Raw genomic sequence first — 22,648 nt, 5'->3', positions numbered from 1 at the left:
ACTCACAGAACCCCAGATAGGACCTCCAAACCCGATGGTAGATCCTAGAGGATACGGGCTTACGAGCCCAGATCATGGTGCGGACTACGTCCGCGGAGAAACCCCGTCGCGTTAAGACGGCGGTCTCAATAGCCACGCCGTCAAACGTAGCGAGCCTAAATGCTCGTGGAAGATCGGTCCCTGAGAGAGAAGGTCTTCCCTGGAGGGCAGTGGCCACGGTGCGTCTGCCAACAGCAACATTAGGTCGGCGTACCAAGACCGGCGGGGCCAATCCGGGGCGATTAGAATCGCGGGGACGCCCTCTGCCGCGATCCTCCGAAGAACCCGTGGCAGGAGGGGAAAAGGAGGAAAGACGTACAGAAGGGAGAATTCGCGCCACGGAAGGACGAGCGCGTCGGCGCCGTATGCCTTCGGGTCCCGTGCCCTGGCCAGGTATAGGGGGACCTTGTGGTTGAATTTGGAGGCCATGAGGTCCACGTCGGGGCGACCCCAGCGAAGACAAAGGGCTTCGAACACCTCTGGGTGCAGGGACCATTCTCCCGGGTCGATGGTGGACCGGCTGAGGAAATCCGCCGCCCAGTTGTCCACCCCCGGGATGTAAATCGCAGATAAGGCCGGCACGTGCGTCTCCGCCCAGAGGAGAATGAGGGTCACCTCTTGCATCGCTGCGAGTGCCTCCCTGATGGTTTATGTATGCCACAGCCGTGGCATTGTCCGATTGGATCCGAACAGGGTGGCCCCTCAGCAGATGGGTCCAGTGTCTGAGGGACAGAAGAATCGCCCTCAGTTCCAGAATATTGATTGGAAGTCTGGACTCCGATAGAGACCAAACGCCCTGGACGGACCGGGGAGGGAAAACCCCCCCCCACCCCCGTAAGCTGGCATCTGTGGTAATCACCAGCCAGTTCAGTGGACGGAAGGACTTCCCCCTTAGAGGGATATGCAACCACCAGCCGAGGGAAGCCCGAGCCAGGGGAGGCAGAAGAAAGGTCCTGTCCAGACTCCTCTGTGATTTGTCCCAGGCCGACAGAATTGCCCTCTGAAAGGTGCGGGATCGGAATTGTGCGAACGGCACCGCTTCGAAACAGGCAACCATCTTTCCCAACAACCGCATGCTGGATCTGAGGGAAGGGCGGTGATGACGGAGGAGACTGCGAACCGACCCGCGAAGGGCCAGACGCTTGTCCGACGGAAGGCGGACCTCCGCCAACTCTGTATCCAGGAGCATCCCCAGGAAGATCAGCCGTCTGGAGGGGGTAAGGGAAGATTTGGGGTGGTTGATAATCCAACCGAACCGCGTCAGGGTCTCCAGAGTGAGTTCCACACTGCGGGATGTCTGAGAGAAGGAGGGTGCCTTGACCAGGATGTCGTCCAAGTATGGGAGAAGAAAAACACTTCTTGAACGTAGAAGGGCCAAGACAGGGGCCAGGACCTTGGTGAACACTCGAGGAGCCGTCGCCAGACCAAAGGGAAGGGCGACGAATTGGAAGTGATCGTCCCCCACCGCGAAGCGCAGGAAGCGGTGATGACATGGAGCAACCGGAACGTGGAGGTATGCATCCTGAATGTCAATTGAGGCCATGAAATCCCCTCTTTCCAGGGAGGCCACTGCGGACCTGAGAGACTCCATCCGGAATCTCTGCAGTCGGAGAAAACGGTTCAGGCGTTTTAGGTCCAAGATCGGACGCACTGAGCCTTCCTTCTTGGGAACCACAAAGAGGTTCGAGTAGAACCCCCTGAACCTTTCCGTCGGAGGCACGGGGGCGACGACACCCTTGTCCATTAGAGAGTGAATGGCCGCGAAGAAGGCGGCCACTCGTACGGGATCTCGCGGAGGACGGGATCGGAAGAAACGGTCTGGCGGAATGGACGCAAATTCGATTTTGTATCCGCAAGATACAATCTCGAGCGCCCATGCGTCTGAGATGTGGGCCCGCCATACGTTCCTGAATAGGAGAAGGTGGGGGCGCACCTTCAGGCAGAGGGCTGCTGGCCTGTGGGAGCCCGTGCAGGCTGGGACTTGCGCCAGGTAGGTTGCGTCCGAAAAAACGGCTTCTTGCGTCTATCCTGGGCTGGGCCAGAGGAAGAAGAACTGGCCGCGGGTCTAGACCCGGTGGGCTTGCGAAAGGACCGAAAATGGGACTAACCAGCGCGACCACGGGGGGCGCCCATTGGCCTGGACTGGGGGAGGTGAGTACACTTCCCACCCGTGGCCTCTGATATAAGTTCGTCCAGACGGGTTCCGAACAGGCGGGAACCCGTGAATGGTAGGCCGGCCAAAGAGCGTTTGGAAGCGGCGTCCGCCACCCAAACCTTCAGCCAGAGTTCCCTCCTGACAGAAACTGCCAGGGCAGAGGAACGGGCAATGAGGGCACCCGCATCAAGGGAGGCCTCACAGACGAATTTTCCGGCCTGAACAATTAGTTGGGCTAAGGAACGGAGGTCCTGAACAGGGACGTCCGACCCTAACTCCCGTTCCAGTTGCAAACCCCATTCAGAGACCGCTTTGCCAACCCAGGCGGAGGCAAAGACCGGTCTAAGGGCCGAACCAGAGGCAGTAAATATGGCCTTGGAGAGGGATTCCGTACGACGGTCCTCAACAGACTGGAGGGAAGATCCGTCCTGTACAGGAATAGTAGTGCTTTTGGACAGGCGAGCCACGGGAGGATCAACCTTAGGCGGGGATGTCCACGTGGTCACAGAATCCGCTGGAAAGGGATAACAAATGTCCAGCTTTTTGGGTGTAATAAAGCGGACGTTAGGCCGAGTCCAAGCCTTGGATACCACAGAAGAAAAATCAGTGTGTATGGGAAAAACCTTGGAGGCCTGTTTGGGGCGGAGAAAGGACACGCCGGCCTGTTCAGAGCTGGGGGGGTCATCGTGTAGCTGAAAGGTATCACGGATGCTAGTGACAAGATGCCCCACCGCGGACGCCAATTTGGACGGAAGCTCTGAGTCCATGTCCACGTCCGAATCCGCCAGTCCTCCCTCAGAAAGCGTATCCCTTTGAGAGGATAGACTTGACTGAGCTCGCACGCATGGCGGAGAGAGCGAAGCATCTGGAGAAGATGTGCGCTCAACCCTTGAACGTTTCTGAGTATGCCGGGCCCTGGAAGATTCGCTGGGAGGCAGGGAACCAGTGGGGGCGGCAGAAACGGTAGTCCCAGCGGGTGCGACAGGGATTGTGGCAGCCTGCGGGAGAGGCGGTCTATCCACGAGACGGCCCACTACGTGTGTAAGGCTTTCCACCGCCTGAGACAGAGACCTAGCCCAGTCAGGGGGTTCAGAGGCACCGGGGGGCGCAGCGGGAAGCGGGCCCTGCACCGGGGCCTGACATGCAAGGCAATGCGGCTCAGATTGCCCCCGCGGAAAAAGTTCCTTACAGGCGGTACAGGCATGGTACCAGGGTTTGGGGGCACCTGTGGGATCTGACATGCTGAAGTGTGGTTGTACTCTAATATAGAGACCACAAAGGGTTATAGCAGCTATGACCAGGAGGGTTAGGAGAGGGTTAACTGTCCTACCAGTGCCTCAGAAGAACGTCAGGAGATGGCCCAGATCAGCAGCAGCAGAGAAGCAGTGAACAGCAGTGAGCAGCAGAGAGCAGCAGAGAGCGCCCACAGAAGCCGAGCGATGTACACAGGAGGTTAGAGTCCCCCACCGTGTCCCAGCTTCCTGTCAGGAGTGAGGAAGCGCGGGAAACCTCAGCAGAAAGCGCGGGGAACAAGCTCCGCCCCCTCCAGCGCTTGAAATGTCTCCTGTGAAGGAGAACGTAGCTCCGCCCCCAAAATGACGCGCGCGTAAGCCCCGCCCCCTGTCGGGACCGCTAAGCCCCGCCCCCCGTTCTCGGCGGGAAGGGGGAGAGAGAGAAGAGAAAAATGGAGTCAGCCCCGAATGAGGGGGAGGGGGGGAGAAAGATAGCAGCGTGGGGGGGAATGGCGTGGGGGTGCTGAGGATGCTGCTGTGCTGCATTGTCCTGCAGATGAGCGCTCAGAATGAGCGACCACGGGTGCCCCCCTTACCCAGAGGGGTAGATGCTGCAGATAGGGACGGGGTATGGGCTGGAATAGCCATCTCACCGTCCGACGTCTTCACCCTCAGTCCTTTCCAGCAGGGTCGCCCCTTCAGCCACTGGCACCGCAGTGGCAGGAAGCTGGAAGAGGGGCTTGGCGTGCGGGCGACCCCCTAGCTGGCGGGATGTAGGGGAGCCATTGCTGCCCAGATCCTCCTATTGCTTCTGTGGGGGAGGCAGCAGTGCAGATAAGTTGGCACTGGCGCAGCTCAACCCCGGGAGAGCAGAGAGGTCTAATGCGTCTCTGGTATCCCTAGGAAAAAATAAAATAACAAAATTAGAAGAAAAAGTAAAAATAACAAGGAGAAAACAGCCCTGCAGTAGCAGGGAGTGTCTTGCCTCCTTGGACACTAAGCTAAAACTGGTAGCCTCTATCTCCAGGCTGAGGGTATAGCTGATGGAGGAGGGGCTTAACAGTTTTACTTAGTGTCACGCCTCCTAGGGAGCTGAGCTATACCCAAGGTCTGTGTCCCCCAAGGAAAATGGGCGAGAAATAGAGATAGAGATAGAGAGAGAGATATAGAGATAGAGAGAGAGATAGAGAGAGAGAGAGATAGAGAGAGAGAGAGATAGAGAGAGAGATAGAGAGAGAGAGATAGAGAGAGAGATAGAGAGAGAGAGATAGAGAGAGAGATAGAGAGAGAGAGAGATAGAGAGAGAGATATATGAATTATTATTTTTTTTCTTCGCCAAGCTAAGTGATGGATTCCCACAGGAAAGACTTGTTTCAAGTCCTTCCTATTTAAGATATGGTCTAGCAAAGATCCTAGATCCCCCGCTATTTGTCTTAATAGTCTTACCATAGTTATACAGACGTGGACAAAATTGTTGGTACCCTTTGGTCAATGAAAGAAAAAGTCACAATGGTCACAGAAATAACTTTAATCTGACAAAAGTAATAATAAATTAAAATTCTATAAATGTTAACCAATGAAAGTCAGACATTGTTTTTCAACCATGCTTCAACAGAATTATGTAAAAAAATAAACTCATGAAACAGGCATGGACAAAAATGATGGTACCCCTAGAAAACACAGAACATAATGTGACCAAAGGGACATGTTAATTCAAGGTGTGTCCACTAATTAGCATCACAGGTGTCTACAACCTTGTAATCAGCCATTGGGCCTATATATATGGCTCCAGGTAATCACTGTGTTGTTTGGTGATATGGTGTGTACCACACTCGACATGGACCAGAGGAAGCAAAGGAAAGAGCTGTCTCAAGAGATCAGAAAGAAAATTATAGACAAGCATGTTAAAGGTAAAGGCTATAAGACCATCTCCAAGCAACTAGATGTTCCTGTGAGTACAGTTGCACATATTATTCATAAGTTTAAGATCCATGGGACTGTAGCCAACCTCCCTGGACGTGGCCGCAGGAGGAAAATTGATGACAAATCTAAGAGACGGATAATCCGAATGGTAACAAAAGAGCCTAGAAAGACTTCTAAAGAGATTCAAGGTGAACTTCATGCTCAAGGAACATCAGTGTCAGATCGCACCATCCGTCGTTGTTTGAGCCAAAGTGGACTACATGGGAGACGACCAAGGAGGACACCATTGTTGAAAACGAATCATAAAAAAGCAAGACTGGAATATGCCAAACTACATGTTGACAAGCCACAAAGCTTCTGGGAGAATGTCCTGTGGACAGATGAGACAAAAATCGAAGTTTTTGCCAAGGCACATCAGCTGTATGTTCACAGACGAAAAAATGAAGCATATCAAGAAAAGAACACTGTCCCTACTGTGAAACATGGAGGAGGCTCTGTTATGTTCTGGGGCTGCTTTGCTGCGTCTGGCACAGGGTGTCTTGAATCTGTGCAGGGTACAATGAAATCTCAAGACTATCAAGGAATTCTAGAGAGAAATGTACTAGCCAGTGTCAGAAAGCTTGGTCTCAGTCGCAGGTCATGGGTCTTGCAACAGGACAATGACCCAAAACACACCGCTAAAAACACCCAAGAATGGCTAAGAGGAAAAAATTGGACTATTCTAAAGTGGCCTTCTATGAGCCCTGACCTCAATCCTATTGAGCATCTTTGGAAGGAGCTGAAACATGCAGTCTGGAAAAGGCACCCTTCAAACCGGACACAACTGGAGCAGTTTGCTCATGAGGAGTGGGCCAAAATACCTGCTGAGAGGTGCAGATGTCTCATTGACAGTTACAGGAAGCGTTTGATTGCAGTGATTGCCTCAAAAGGTTGCGCAACAAAATATTAAGTTAGGGGTACCATCATTTTTGTCCATGCCTGTTTCATGAGTTTATTTTTTTACATAATTCTGTTGAAGCATGGTTGAAAAACAATGTCTGACTTTCATTGGTTAACATTTATAGAATTTTAATTTATTATTACTTTTGTCAGATTAAAGTTATTTCTGTGACCATTGTGACTTTTTCTTTCATTGACCAAAGGGTACCAACAATTTTGTCCACGTCTGTATGTGTAAAAATAGTCCAGGGTGGGGCGGAAGGATACAGTTATCTCTTCTAAGTTATAGCCTTAAATGGATTTTCCCATCATGAAGTCATGTGATGTGTAGTTTGTTAGAAAGGGCCGGAATGTATTTAGCATTCCATATTGATGTCTAGGATTAGACACGCCCATCCTGATATCATGAGGTTTCCTCTGAACAGAAGTGATGTATATCACTTATGTTCCTATTTTTATATCCTAACCTAATAATAGTTTGGTTATAATGTGACAAGTTATTTCCACTCACATGTATTGTTAAGCTTGTAATGCTTTATATCAATGCTGAATATATTCATTTGCATGTATCATTGTGTTTATTTACTTATATATGTTTATTACATTGTAACCAATAAATGTGCATATCTTTATAATACCCTGTATTATTGTATAATGCAGAATTACAATTTTATCATTAACGTCATCTCATGTCAAAAAGAACTTATTATCTGAGGAAATAGTCGGACTCAGATGTGAATTGTATTGATTAGTTTGTCTACAATTCACCAGGTCATGATTTCAAGAATTTGACAAATTTTATTTTTTCATGATTAAATTATTTTATGACCATAATTAATAATTCTTAATTGAATTATTACCGCCCGACAGTGTGCAAGGGCCCTTACTGCAGGTTTTACACCTATACAGCATTATACATTTCCCTATTCACATCAAACTCTAAATATATGGCTCTACTTTTAGTACGCTACCTATAGAATGGATTCCATCTCTACAGAGCAAAACATTACACAATATACAGAATACATTTCGGAAGAGTATAATATACATTATAGGTGTTGTCCGGGCTTTTAATATTGATGACCTATGCTCTGATTAGCAGGAGTAAGCTACCAGACACCTCTAGTGGTGACTTATGTCCCTTGGGAAAAAAAAGGATTAGGCATGTTGAAATACAAGTGCCCAATCCTTTTCCATCAGAAATCTGCTTGTGTGTGAAAGTCAGGACACCCCATACACATCAGGCTGTCATCTGATTGCAGCGACATTAATCTGTGTATGCCCACCTGCTTTAGGAGCCCGCCGTTGCAGTTTTTCTCAATATGAAAAGCAAAGCAGCATGGACAGGTATTACCCCTGAGATTATGGACACCCCCAGAAAACCCATTATAAGCTAAATGGAAGCCACAATTCTGATAAGAACAGAGCCTAAGGCCTATTGCACACGACCGTATGGCTTTTTCAGTGTTTTGCGGCCCGTTTTTCATGGATCCGCTGTTCCGTTTTTTGTTTCCGTTGTGTTTCCGTTTCTGTTCCGTTTTTCCGTATGGCATATACAGTATACAGTAATTACATAGATAAAATTGGGTTGGCCATAACATTTTCAATAGATGGTTCAGGAAAAAAAACGGAACGGAAACGGAAGACATACGGATAAGTTTTTTTTGCGGATCCATTGACTTGGATGGAGCCACGGACTGTGATTTGCGGGCAATAATAGGACATGTTCTATGTTAAAACGGAACGGAAATACGGAAACGGAATGCATACGGAGTACATTCAGTTTTTTTTGCGGAACCATTGAAATGAATGGTTCCGTATACGGACCGTATACGGAACGCAAAAAACGGCCAGTAAACGGGAAAAAAAAACGGTCGTGTGCATGAGGCCTAAGGCTATGATCATATCTACAGGCTCAACCAGCCTCAGAGTCTGCCACATTGGATGGAAGGGCAGTGCAGCAGCGATCACTTTTCTTCCTGTCAAAACGCCAGAAAATCACAAATGAATAATGTAAGAAAGGGGTTGAGGCATCTCAACATTTATGACGTATCTAAGACATGCCATGTGTGTCAGGTATGTGTCCAACCTCTGGGACGCAATCCCATCTAAAGAACAGGGCCCTCGAAGTGAAGGGGAGCACGACGTGCATGTGCATCATCCTCTCCATTGACTTCTATAAGACTTACATAACATGCTTAGTAATTTTTAGAAGTCCCATAGCAGTGAATAAAGAGCAACCTGTGCTACAGTGGGCACCTCTCTGAACAAAGTCAGAGTTCAACTATTCTCAAAACTCTCACAGCGTCGAATAGAAGTGGGTTGTGTAGGCACAACTGCTCTCCCTTCACTTCAGGGACTCTATTCTGGAGATAAGAGTGGGTCCAGAAGTGGGACTTGGACCTATCAGACATTTATGGCACATCCTGGCAACTGTTGAAATGGGTCAGTCCCTTTCATGACGTGTCAGGCGTCGTTGGTGCCCATTGTGCGATTGATCTGGCACTGTGTTATGGTTTTTGCTTCTAAGATAAAATTTCAAATTATAAATAAAAATAAATAAAAATGACAAAGATACCCCTTCTCAGAAAGCTTTATGGAATCCTGGCTCGGGGATGAATGAATCAAAGGGGAAGTAGATGGTCTAAAACTGTACTGCTCCTCTTCTACTGTATGCACACAGTCTGGAAAATAGAGGAGAAACAGTTGGTTTGACAGCAAGTCATGGATGCACCAATGTCACACAGAAAGGAACACAAAAAAGGTATAAAATTCTTTCCTTATTTCTCTGTCCACCTGGCTGAAGTGGACGCACATACTCAGTTCAACCTTCAACTGCCTCCTGAGTTGTCATAGGGAGAGCGCTGCAGCAGAAGGGACACCGCCTGAGCTGAAAGTTGGATGTGAATCTAGCAGAGCAATGAATGTGGAGATCTCTGGATCCATGTGAGGTACAGGGCTGGTTCTAGCTTTGTAAGAAGGAGGTTGTCATGTACTATATGTCTGATTTTAATTTTTTACATTAAATCATGAATCAGTGACTCCATTTACCTGTGTTCACACTAATTTAAATTTGTTATGTTAAATGGAAAAAAAGAAATCACAAGACGCTTCTACTAAGCATCCTGTTAAGTGTACAAGCTCTACAATTAAAAGGACACAGTTACAGAGGCTGACTGGTTTTAATAAAAGCAAGCAGAACTGTGAATGCAGCTCTGAAGCAGTACAGGATGCAACTCAATGGCAGCACAAGATAACATTGATAATTGCAAAGTTACAATAAGGAGACTTTGTGCTGTAAACGGAGGTGTTAAAATGGCAACAGATGAAATACATAAAGGCACCCCTAATTATCTTAATATAGTGGCATTTAAGTTTGTTAATTTACCTGACATCTTCGGATGGATGCCACTTGAAGGCGGCTGGAAACTAACATGCTTCTGAGAATGACCATTACGTACATTATAGGTCTCCTTTGAACATGGTGCAGAATTTGGATCATTTGATAAAGGAGAACCAGTTTTCTTTGGACTACTTAAAATACATGATTTTAAAGAGTTACTCTCTTTGTGGCTGTTTTTGCCTCTCTTTGCCTCATCTTCTGAAGGACTCCGGTTTAGTGGGGCAATAGCTGAAGATCTCTTATTTTGCGTTTCATGTTCTTGGTTTGGGCTAGGGACAGAGTTCCTGGAAGCGCTACGTTTTATTTCAGGTATTTCTGAGAGGCGGCTGTTCTGAGTACTGAGATTGCAGGAAGAGGCGCTGTTAGCGGACTGCAGAGTATCACAACCAACTTGAACGTCAAACTCTGGCTTTCTTAAATCCTGCTTTTGAACGTCTGTGATATTGGCCAATTCCACAGCCGAATCTTGTAAAGGCTGTTTATAGCCCAAAGACAAGTCCCAGGTAAAATCCTTTACAGACTGCATAAAGCTTTCCAAATCATTTTCTTGGTCATTTTTAATTGTAGCTTTAAGGTATCTTTCCATATCAAAATTTCCGGCATTTTGCCCAGACAAATTCAACAACTGTTTTGATTGCTGATGTCCTACAGACTCGTGCAACATTTTTTCTTTATTTTTATTTGACAACGCCATGATCATGGCTGCAAACTCAGAAGGGTCAGCACTGCAAGATGCATTTGCTAGTGCCGATGCAATCGTGCTCATACTAAGCATGGTGGTTTCAGTGGTTTGGTCAGGTTTAAATGAACCAAATAGCTGCCGCTACAAAACAAAAACAAATAGCACAGCAAATTAATACTTCAAGTATTTTTTATGGTTTATTATTACATAAACAATTGTCCCTCAAGACCCCCGGATCCAATTATATTAAATTTGGAATCTGGAGATCTGAACGACTGACATGGTTAAAAGGAGTTGTAGTCACATTTAATATAAAAACGCTTTACTATAAGCCACCTCATCCTTAAAAGGGAACCTGTCTGCACCAAAATAAACCATAACCCGCCAGCAGTACCTTAAAGCTGTTGACATCAGGTTTCTAATGATTGTCTTGTGTAATATGTCTGAGATGCATGATCGCTGTAACGTCATATGCAAAGGAGGTTCTTGCAGTCAAGGAGGCAGCAGCTTTCACTCTACGTCAACTTGACAACGCTCCCTTCCCTCCCCTTCGGATTTTCTGGCCGTATAGATTTTTTTTCAGGCGCAATTCCATCCTGAGAATTCACGCATGCGCCAAAGGATCTCAATTCTTCTGTAGCATACTTGGCATCGGGTCAATGCACAGGTGCAGACTCACGTCATCAAGCGCTTCAGAGAACATTACCCTGCATCAGTTGCAGGATCAGGAGTACCTACACATTGACTCGTTGAATCAAGCACAAGACAACAGGGATCAATGCTGAGCCGGCGGAGATTAGATTGTACGGCACATGCAAAAAATTTAAGGATGGAATCGCACCTGAAATAATCCAAAAGGCCATCAATAAGATGCGAATGGACAGGAAGGGGGGCAGGGAGCTTGACCAAGCATGGAAGCCGCTGCCCCCTTGACTTCGAGAACCTTATTTGCATACAGCTTTTGTGGGGAGCAAAAGTTGTTTTACAGTAATCGTGCACCTAGGACAGCAGACACAAAATCATCATTAGAAATCTCATGTCAACAGCTTTAAGGTACTGCTGGCGGTTTATGGTCCATTTTGGTGCTGACAGGTTTCCTTTAACAAAACACCCCTGTAAAACAGAGCATAGGTGCATTCCTATAGATTTATATTCATACATATTTAATGTCCAGGTCAGCCCCTGAGCTCCCCTTCATATCCTGGCTGTAACTCACCCAGGAAATTCAGGTGGCGACCCAGGTGATAGCAGTGCTGACTCAGGGTCTGCAGCGGCCCAGTAACTTCCTCTTACAGCAGAGGCGAGCAGCTGGGTGGGTGACCGAATACACTGATTAATGGAGGAGGCGGAGCAGCACTTCCCGCCAGCACTCACCAGTCAGCTCAATATGCAGGGTGAATTACTCTCCTCTGACCTTTCCCCCTGTCTTGGAGCACCCCAGCTGCGAGCACAGGACATACAGGCATACAGGCAGGCAGGCAGGCAGCATTCGGCTTCATTGGCCACCACCTGCTCCACACTTTCTCCTAGAGGGCGCCGCCTCACTTGTTTACGCCGGTGGCGCATGCCTGGATATTGGCCTGCAATGTGACGGCCATTTTCTGGGCAGGTTTGCTTTATAAGACGCACTGACTCTCCCCTCCCCCCCCCCCCCCTCCCCCCTTAACCTTTAAGAGGGGGGGTTTGAGTACATCTTACAAAGTCAAAAATATAGTACATATTATTACTTATAGTATGTAGTACACAAAAAAAATACTGGGAGATACTGGGTTACGGGAAACCTAAGCATTGTAGTCATATCTGTTAATCATCACAAAATCTGTTTAACCCTGCGAATATACCTCTGCACTCCCCTTGTATTCTTCTTTACCAAGTGCATCTATATCCCGTTTACTTTCTGGCATTCTTACATCAAATGTGGTAGATGATAGTTTCTGATCATCTGCTAAACATCCAAGGTCTTCTAGGTAAAATGAAGAAATACACGTAAATCAGTCATTATTGGAGTAGAAGAAAAAAACATACCTAAATGAAGATCTCAAATATATAACACACCACTTAATATGAAACGAATGGCAATTTTGTATAAGTAAAAGATTCTTGCAGATGTCAACCTACAATTCTAAAATCAGACTGTAGTCAAAAAGTGGAGAAAAGTTATGAATACAAGGCAACATGACCTAAAACCATGTAGATACTTCTTGTATAGAATCTTATAGATTTTTTGATTGGGTGACTAAAATAATAGATGGCGGAGGTGCAGTAGACATCGCTTATCTGGACTTTAGTAAGGTTTTTGATACTGTCCCACATAGAAGGCTTATCAATAAATTGCAGTCTTTGGGCTTGGACTCCCATATTGTTGAATGGTTTAGGCAGTGGCTGAGGGACAGACAACACAGGGCTGTAGTCAATGGAGTATAATTAGACCATGGTCTTGTTACCAGTGGGGTACCTCAGAGATCTGTTCTGGGACCCATATTGTTTAATATCTTTATCAGCGAAATTGCAGAGGGCCTCGATGGTAAGGTGTGTCTTTTTGCTGATGACACAAAGATTTGTAACAGGGTTGATGTTCCTGGAGGGATACACCAAATGGAAAAGGACTTAGGAAAACTAGAGGAATGGTCAAAAATCTGGCAACTAAAATTTCATGTTGCAAGATAAGTGCAAGATAATGCACCTGGTAAAAACCCAAGAGCAGAATATAAAATCAGTGATACAGTCCTAACCTCAGTATCTGAGGAAAAGGGGGGGTTTTAGGGGTCATTATTTCATAAGACTTAAAGGTAGGCAGACAATGTCATAGAGCAGCAGGAAATGCTAGCAGAATGCTTGGGTGTATAGGGAGAGGAATTACCAGTAGAAAGAGGGAGGTGCTCATGCCGCTCTACAGAGCACTAGTGAGACCTCATTTGGAGTATTGTGCTCAGTACTGGAGACCATATCTCCAGAAGGATATTGATACTTAGGAGAGAGTTCAGAGAAGAGCTACTAAACTAGTACATGGATTGCAGGATAAAACTTACCAGGAGAGATCAAAGGACCTTAACATGTATAGCTTGGAAGAAAGATGAGACAGAGGGGATATGATAGAAACTTTTAAATACATAAAGGGAATCAACAAGGTAAACGAGGAGAGAAAATTTCAAAGAAGAAAAACTGCTACAAGAGGACATAGTTTTAAATTAGAGGGGCAAAGGTTTAAAAGTAATATCAGGAAGTATTACTTTACTGAGAGAGTAGAGGATGCATGGAATAGCCTTCCTGCAGAAGTGGTAGCTGCAAATACAGTGAAGGAGTTTAAGCATGTATGGGATAGGCATAAGGCCATCCTTCATATAAGATAGGGCCAGCTGCTATCCATAGTATTCAGTATATTGGGCAGACTAGATGGGCCAAATGGTTCTTATCTGCTGGCACATTCTATGTTTCTATACTGCTACAGTAGCATTGGCAGCTTCCAACGCTACCAGAAAGGGTGACCGTACTTTGACACTAGCGTTATTCTTTCCCGGTATAGAGTTCTGTCCTACGGGCTCAATACCGGGAAAAAAATGCTTCCGTTTTACCCTAATGCATTCTGAATGGAGAACAATCCGTTCAGTATGCATCTGGATGTCTTCAGTTCAGACCCTTTACCGTATTGTTGCCGGCCAAAATTCCGTAACGCTGGATCCGGCATTATTTTCCATTAAAATTTATTAATGCCGGATCGAGTACCTAGTGTTCCGGCAAAACAGATGTCATTTCCCGATCTGTGCATACCTTTAAAAATGCAAAAAATAAAAATACCAGATCCGTTTTTCCAGATGCGTATACATATGATATCAGCTTGCATACGGATTTCCAGATGTGCGGCCATGTGCTCTCTGCCTGCCATTTTTTTCAATAGCAGGCTGCGCTGTAGTTCGTGCACTGGCAGTTTACAGCCCCAACAACTCAAAGAAGGGACATCATGGCATGGTGTGAAGTGGCAGGTGTCCACTCATGGCTTAGCAGCATTATAAAGTGAACAGTTTTGCTTCAGTACACATGGTGGATTTTGACTACATCTAAATCTGCCGTGTGAACTGGCCCTTAGACTGGTATCAAACAGCAGTTTAATAAAAAAAAAAACCATTTTGTGGCCTGATGTTACTTTGAAGTTAAAGAAGTTATTAGGAAAAAAAAGGTATAGATCTATTCTTAGGATATGTCATCAATATCAAATCTGCAGGGGTCAGACACCCAGAACCCCTGCCGGGTGCTCAGTGAGGCCACCATAAATCGTTCATGTGGCCTAGTTGCAGCTCAGCCCCATTCAAGTGAATGGTACTGAGATACAATACCAAGCACAGCTGCTATGCAATGTACGGCACTGTTTGGAAAGCACACAGGAGCCCGCAGTGCTCACCAGAGCTCCAGTCACTGCAGAAGCTCCCTGAAATTGATGATCAGACCAGGTGCCAGGACGCAAAAAGCCAAAAAACACACAACTAGATACACACAATGTTTCAGTTTGTGGCTTATCTTTTTTCAAAGATAGCATAAAAGCATGGCATTTCTCATATACAGTCCTGATCAAAAATTTAAGACCACTTGAAAAATGGCTAAAAAAATCATATTTAGCATGGCTGGATCTTAACAAGGTTCCAAGTAGCGCTTCAACATGCAACAAGAAGAAATGGGAGTGAGAAAACATTTTGAGCATTCAATTTAATGAAAACGAATAAACAGGCTGTTTTTCAGCTGATCAAACGTTTAGGACCACACCTCCAAAAAAAAAAAAAAAAAAAAAAAAAAAAATAACCCCCCCCCCCCAAAACAGAAATCTAACTTCCAAACATGAACTCAGTAATGAGTAGCTCCGCCGTTATTGTTTATCTCTTCCAAAATTCGTTTCGGCATGCTTTATGCAAGAGTTTCCATGAGGTGAGTGGGAACATTTCTCCAAGTGGTAAAGACAGTCGCACGAAGACCATCTACTGTCTGGAATGGTTGTCCATTTTTTGTAAACTTCCCTTGCCATCCATCCCCAAAGGTTCTCAATTAGATTTAGATCAGGGGAACACACAGGATGGGCCAAAAGAGTGATGTTATTCTCCTGGAAGAAGTCCCTTGTCCTGCGGGCATTGTGTACTGTAGCGTTGTCCTGTTGAAAAACCTAGTCGTTACCACACAGACGAGGGCCCTCAGTCATGAGGAATGCTCTCTGCAACATCTGGACATAGCCAGCGGCCGTTTGACGCCCCTGCACTTCCTGAAGCTCCATTGTTCCACTGAAGAAAAAAGCACCCCAGACCATTATGGCACCCCCTCCACTGTGGCGCGTAGAAAACATCGTAGGTGGGATCTGCTTGTCATGCCATTAACGTTGGAAACCATCAGGACCATAAAGGTTAAATTTATCATCAGAGAATAAAACTTTCTTCCACCTTTGAATGTCCCATGTTTGGTGCTCTCTTGCAAAGTCCAAACAAGCAGTTCTGTGGTGTTCAAGGAGACGAGGTCTTTGAAGACGTTTCTTGTTTTTGAAGCCCTTCAGTCTCAGATGCCGTCTGATGGTTATGGGGCTGCAGTCAGCACCAGTAAGGGCCTTAATTTGGGTCAAGGATCGTCCAGTGTCTTGACGGACAGCCAATTAGATCCTCCGGCTCAGTGCCGATGACATTTTTTTGGGTCTTCCACTTGACTTTTTTGTTCCATAACCCTCAGGATCACTTATCCAAATGACTGTCTTACTGCGTCCCACATCAGCAGCGATGGCACGCTGTGAGAGACCCTGCTTATGCAGTTCAACAACCCGACCACGGTCAAAAAGAGAGTTTTATTGCCTTTGCCATCACAACGTGTGACTACCTGACAGAAAATGACAATGAATCCACATCTTTGCACAGATTTGGCCTTTTAAAAGGCGTGTGGTCCTAAAATTTGGATCAGCTGAAAAACAACCTGTTTCAGTTGAATCGTTATTTTCAATTAATTGAATGCTCAAAAAATGTTTTGTCTCACTCATTTCTTCTTGTTGCATGTTAAAGCTCTACTTGGAGCCTTGTTAAGATCCAACAATGTAAAATAAGATTTTTTGCCATTTTACAAGTGGTCTTAAACTTTTGATCAGGACTGTATCTCTCTACAGGAGTTAAAAGGAAACCCGTCAAGTGATAAACCTGCACTGAGATCAGTTTCTCTTCCTCTAACAGCAGCTTGAAAAATGCCACGTAAGCACACACACACACACACACACACACACACACACACACCACCATGTAAAAAATAAAATAAAAATCCCCCTTCAAAAAACAAACATGTTTCCATGCACGTGAAAACAGCTGTGAATACTGTGTGACTGAAGGACACCTTGCTGATAATTATGTCAGAACAAATGTAGGATAATCCAAAAGGTGGCCATAACCACAATCTCAGATTGTAAGCTCTTGCGAGCAGGGCCCTCGTTCCTCTTGTTGTAATAATCGACTTGTCTGTTGCCAAGTTATTTATGACTGACTGTACATGAACCCCTGAATTGTAAGGCGCTGCCGAATATGTTGGCGCTATATAAAGATAATAATAATAATAATAAATAATAATAATAATAATTTATTATAACCAGTTCTGAACACCTACCGGCATGATTGTGCCGTCAAATTTGACTTTTGCTGCAGATTTTAGCATAGCCGTGACCAAAAGAAAAATATGTGATTGCACAGTGTAAATTTAGCCCTTGGGTGTATTCAGATGTTGTGGCACAGTGGTGCTTATCTTACAGAGAAGCAGATGACGAATTGACAAAAAAAAGTCCCATCTTCTGTGGCGTGGAGGCACAGAAACCAAAGCCCACATAAGCGCTTCTGCAGGCTTCCGATTCGTGCCTCTGTTCCTCACCTTGCAGATTACTGACCCATTCAAGTCAATGGATCTGCATAACGGAAACAAACAGATCCGTTATGCAGGTCATAGACTTCTATTATGACGGAATGAATAACGGAATGCCTCTAAAGGCATTCAGTCATGGAATTGTGTTATGGTCCATGGTAATGGAATCCATAATGCAATTCAGCATAAACCCTAATCATAAAAACTGAAGTTCGCTCATTCTTACCCAGCGGACATTAGTGCTGATGTGAGCCGTTTAATCTCTAGTGACTGAACCTCTTCAGCAGAGCCAAGGCTACTCATTTGGATGCAGCAATTAGAAAGTGAATTTCAAGCTCCTCACAGCATTCCCTATGGACAGCGATTTCTTTGTATTGTGAAAGTCCATGTGTAGCCACAGGCTTACACTAATCACAAATTAACGTAGCCGCGCAGCTCCCTGGTAGTGTGCAAAACATGCAAGTAAAAAATGTGAATTACAGCAGAAGATACCCAACGCATCTGGGTGTACCCTTATGAGATATGGAGGAGCAGGTTGGTCTATCATTAGGTTATCTGGGTATAAACCAGTCATACAATGTAATAAAATAAATAAAAATTATTATAAGACAAACCTTGAGTTAAGGTGTTATCACAAAGCTTTAAAGTATCGTCTGAATCTTCGGAAATAATTGAATTTCTCAACAGCACTATAGGTTGATGCTTTTCTGGTGAAATTATATAATAACCAAAAGACGGCTGTGCAAATAGAAAAAAAAAACATTTCTATTATTTACATTTAATACATCTATGTCACACAGTTACAAATCATGTACCAGGGATAACCATTTCTTATAAGGACATAAAGAGCACGATTGGTAGGTCTCATTCCATATATAAAACTATGTTCCATTGGATGATTTATTATGGCGCTATTCTCCCGAGTGAGAGAGTGTGAGAGTGAGAGTGTGAGAGCACATAGTGACACTCTGGTCTGGGTGTATAAGTTATAAACTAGTTGCAGGTCTTGAGAGGAGATCCTCCAGTTGTACAGATATATTAACCACTTCCAAACCGGGCCATTTAACCCCTTCCTGATCAGGCCAAATTTTGTGAATCTGACACGTGTCACTTTATGTGATAACGCTTTTATTTATCCAAGCTATTCGGAGACTGCTTTCTCGTGACACATTGTACTTCATGATAGTCATAAATTTGAGTCAATATATTTGACCTTTATTTATGCAAAATACCCATCGTTGAGCGCAGTGTTCACAGCCATCTAGAATGCCTTCTCTCTGGGGTCTCCTGCTGTCACTGACAGCGGGCCCCCCGCTCTGCAGCTGCACGATTAGCATGCAGCTACCATCTCTGAATGGACGTTTTAGAACGTCCAGAGATAAACAACCACCCATAGGATGTTTATAGTCTATGGGTGGTCATGAAGTGGTTAATTAGTGGTGGGAACCTTCTCGAACAAGGCTGCCTTGTACTTGCTAATGGGCTCACAATCTGATTAAAATGTGTACCAAGAACCATAAATGTGGCAGTAATGCAATTAAATTCCAGTATTTAATGTACACAGGAGAATAGAAAGCCACACACATGAGGACACCTCTCCACTTATACTTCACCAGTATGCGGGGCTAGAGGCCTTCTTGCTGGGCAGGATGCTGCTCAGGATATTCTGGAGACGGATACCTAACTTTCACCTATGAGACACTTATGGTATATCTTTTGGAAATGCCATAGATGTCTAAAATTAGAATATTATTCAAGGGTTTATGTACATGGCAGAGCTGTCTGAACAGAACCTATATTGCAGTGAACTGGGGTGATCTAGAACTTAGAATGGCGCCTCATACGGCATAATACCTCTATGAAAGTCCTAGAGTTGTAATATGGTTGTGAGCATGTTCTGAAGCAGGACAGATACTACAGACTGCGTGCAATAATGCAAAAGGTAACCACTGATTTATCAGTTACAGGAAAAAGTCCATACTGTCAGGCAGTAATAATTCAATCAAGAAATATTAATTATGGTCATAAAATTAACCATAAAAAAATATTTATAAAATAAATTCTTAAAATTATGACCTGGTAAATTGTAGACAAACTAATTGATACAATTCACCTCAGAGTCTGACTATTTCCTCAGATAATAAGTTCTTTTTGACGTGAATGATAAATGTAGTCCTACATTATACAATAATACACAGGTATTTTAAAAATATGCAGATTTATTGGTTACAAGGTTATAAACATATATAAGTAAATAAACAGTGATAATACACACCCGTTTTATATCTGTTCCTCCACCAAGACATCCCATAGCCTCTGATCGTTGACCAAAGAACTCTCCTAAGGAGAGCCGCAAGTAGCTTGCCTCTTCCTGGGATAAATCTGAAGTCTGAGATGCTTTCAGTAAAACATGACCATTGACTGGGACCTTCCATGATGTGTCACCCAAGTTAACAGAGTCATTTTCTAAATCCATTTTCTCTTCCTTAAGGGGGAAAAAAAATTATAATTTTTTTTTTTTTTTTTTTTTTACAAACAGTTGTCTATAATTTTACATTCATGTAACAAATCAAACAGGGAGGAAAACTTGTCATGCGATTAAACTTTGTTAAAAGAAAATAAGTTTACATTATATTGATACTGGTATCTCATTCTCTGGTCAATTGTCCATCAGTACCTACCCTTGGATTGCTGGGGAGAACCACCTACCAGAAAGATTATTAAAGATGCATAAATGATGATCTCAATACATACAGGCCTAGAGACTAAAAGGTGTATTAGACTGGCAGACAGCAGTTATCTGGCAGCCTAAGGGCTAATGCATACAGCGCATGACGGATGCGGACCCATTCACTTGAATGGCTCCGCAATCTGGGAGATGTGGTGTCAAACCGAGGCACGGATCAGAAGCCCATGGAAGCACTACGGAGTGCTTCTGTGGGTTTTCCGTCCGTGTCTCCGCTACTTTTTTGCAATGCGGACTGTCGGATGAGGATCACAGACCCCATTCAAGTGAGTTGGTCCACGATTCGCATCCGGCAGCCCCATTGTCAGTGCCCGTGCATTGCGGTTTGCAGCATGTGCCTGGCCAGCATGTGTGCATGAGCCCTAACAAGCATTTGGATGAATGCTAGTTAGCGATGGTCTGGCACTCTAACACTGCCGCCGATTAACACTTGCTCATTCATCTGGCAATCCCAATCTTTCAGCAGGTTTAAAAACCATTGCCAAAACTACATTGTCATCTTCTTTTCATAAGAAGATGACAATGTAGTTTTGCATATAGCACATTCTTAGTTTTTTCTTTTTCCCAGCATCTTCTTGGGATTTGACTGGAAAAAGACAATTCAAAGAACTAAGGTGAGAAAAAGGGAACCATAGCAAATATTTCTCAAGTACCGGAGCCACCATCTCTCTGTAGATTCCTTCTTCTCTTCCTCCATTATAGCAGGACCACAAGTAAGCCAAATTATTATATATTTTTTTTTATTAAATAATATACATTTTCATTAACTCCCTTTAAGTTCCCTGTCAGAAAAAGGGAAGAGGGAGAAAAATAGAGAGCTATTGAGCCTTTCTAGACCTAGAAGTCAGAAGAAGCGCTGTCCATAGGACGATCTACTCACTGATCGCTGCAGGCCGCCATTAGCTTCAGGGTCCCTGTCGCTACAAAGGCTTTACATACCGCGGATCCGGAAGCACGATTCCACACGTGCTTCCGGAAGTACATCTCACTCCGCTCCCGGAAGTAGCCGCGCTCCGGTCGCATAGAAAAGCTGCGTGTCAGAGACTTCATTGAGGGATGCCCACGCGTCATCCACTCCAAGCATTTTCTCCTTTACCCCTTATGAAAATAAACAAGCCATGTGTTTCTAAATTCTATGAAATGCTTGTTGGGTCAAAGCATTCACTTCATCCCTTTATTTATTCCTTAGGGTGTAGTTTCCAAAATAGGGTCTCTTGGGGATTTATTCTTGCTGTGTTACAGGAAAAATGGATTAAAATTTAAAATCTGCACACAAAAAATAAAAATGACGTTTTAAAAAAAATTCCCCTGCATTTTTCTTGAATTCTTGTGGAACTCCTAAAAGGGTTAACAGTTTGTAAAATCAGTTTTGAATACCTTGAGGGGTGTAGTTTTTAAAATGGGGTCATTTATGGGTGGTTTCTATTATGTAAGAATCAAAGTGACTTCATAACTGAACTGGTGCTTAAAGTGGGTTTTGGCAATTTTCTTAAAAATGTAAAAAATTTGCTTCTAAACGTCTAACTTCCTGAATTTTTTTTTTATTAATATAAAAAAATATAAATTAACTATTTTATGAAGTATTACTATTGATCTTAAAAGCTAATAAATTCTCATTTTGAAAATGTCAAATTTTTCCAGATTTTCTACAAATTGGATTTTTTTAATGCATAAAAAGGTAAAACGTATCAACTCCAGTCTCCAATTCAACACTAACATGAAGTATGATGCGTCATGAGAAAAACAAATACAATCTCAGAATGGCTTGGATAACTAAAAGAGTTCCAAAATTATTACCAGATAAACTGACACGTCAGATTTGAAAGATGTGGCTCCGGGATTTGGTCCAAACTGGCTGTCGCTCGAAGGGATTAAACAGCTCTCATGAATTAGAAGGGTTCTATTTACAACCACAATTGCTATAAAACTGTATAACACTTTCAATTTTCCAATGAAGCAATAGTACTACCCACCAAGGTCAAAAAAAAGGTTAGCGGTTTGTTAGATTCAGGAATAAAAAATAAAAAAAAACACATTATAAAAAACTAACACAAAACAAAAAAACTCCATGATATCTAGAAACACAGGATTACCTGAATAAATTTATTCTCTTTCTCAAATTCTTCCTGGTCTTCATCAAGCATGGCTAGAGCATCACCTGTTAAAACAATCACAAACCGGCTTACTTCCATGACTAAATTTAGGCACCGCCAAATGTTTCAGAGCTTTAAAAACAAAATCACTTCGGTAACTGAGTGGATCACCTGCATCCTTCCCACATCGGATGATCCATTGGCTCATATGAGATTAATAAGCAAGTTAAAGACTGAAGTTTGTGTAGTGCACAGAGACATCAGAAAGAGGGTAACCTCTTCGGTACCGGTACGTCCTGTGTATTTCCGATTATTCCGATGATTGGAACTCTGTGCCTGCTCAAATCATCTTGTGTAAATGCGCGGGGGGTCCCGTCAACCCCCATGTCGGCGATCGCCGCAGGTCAATTCAGACCTGCAGTTTGACGCTTTTACCTGGAGCGACGGTGCCATTGGGTCCCCATGCGGCTGTAATGGGGACCCAATGGCATGGAAGGAAGCGCAATGCCTTCCCGAGGCATCGGCACTGCCTTCCTGTGATGAGCCTGTGAGATCCAGCCCCCTGGATCTCACAGGCC

The 22,648-nt window shown here is 44.4% G+C and overlaps 1 protein-coding gene across 1 annotated transcript in view; it reads right to left on the bottom strand.

Moving 5' to 3' along the window:
* CEP192 (centrosomal protein 192) overlaps window positions 1–22,648 on the bottom strand; it is a 175,616-nt gene that overhangs the window by 74,648 nt on the left and 78,320 nt on the right. Inside the window, 6 exon segments of the mRNA XM_044292847.1 lie at window positions 8,867–8,972; window positions 9,677–10,514; window positions 12,215–12,336; window positions 17,846–17,969; window positions 19,507–19,716; window positions 22,071–22,135. Coding sequence (XP_044148782.1) covers window positions 8,867–8,972; window positions 9,677–10,514; window positions 12,215–12,336; window positions 17,846–17,969; window positions 19,507–19,716; window positions 22,071–22,135 — 1,465 coding nt within the window.

The sequence above is a fragment of the Bufo gargarizans genome, chromosome 5 (assembly GCF_014858855.1).
Source record: "Bufo gargarizans isolate SCDJY-AF-19 chromosome 5, ASM1485885v1, whole genome shotgun sequence".
Taxonomy (NCBI): domain Eukaryota; kingdom Metazoa; phylum Chordata; class Amphibia; order Anura; family Bufonidae; genus Bufo; species Bufo gargarizans.
The sequence above is the reverse complement of the archived record's forward strand: the minus strand, read 5'-3'. Positions and strand labels throughout refer to the sequence as shown.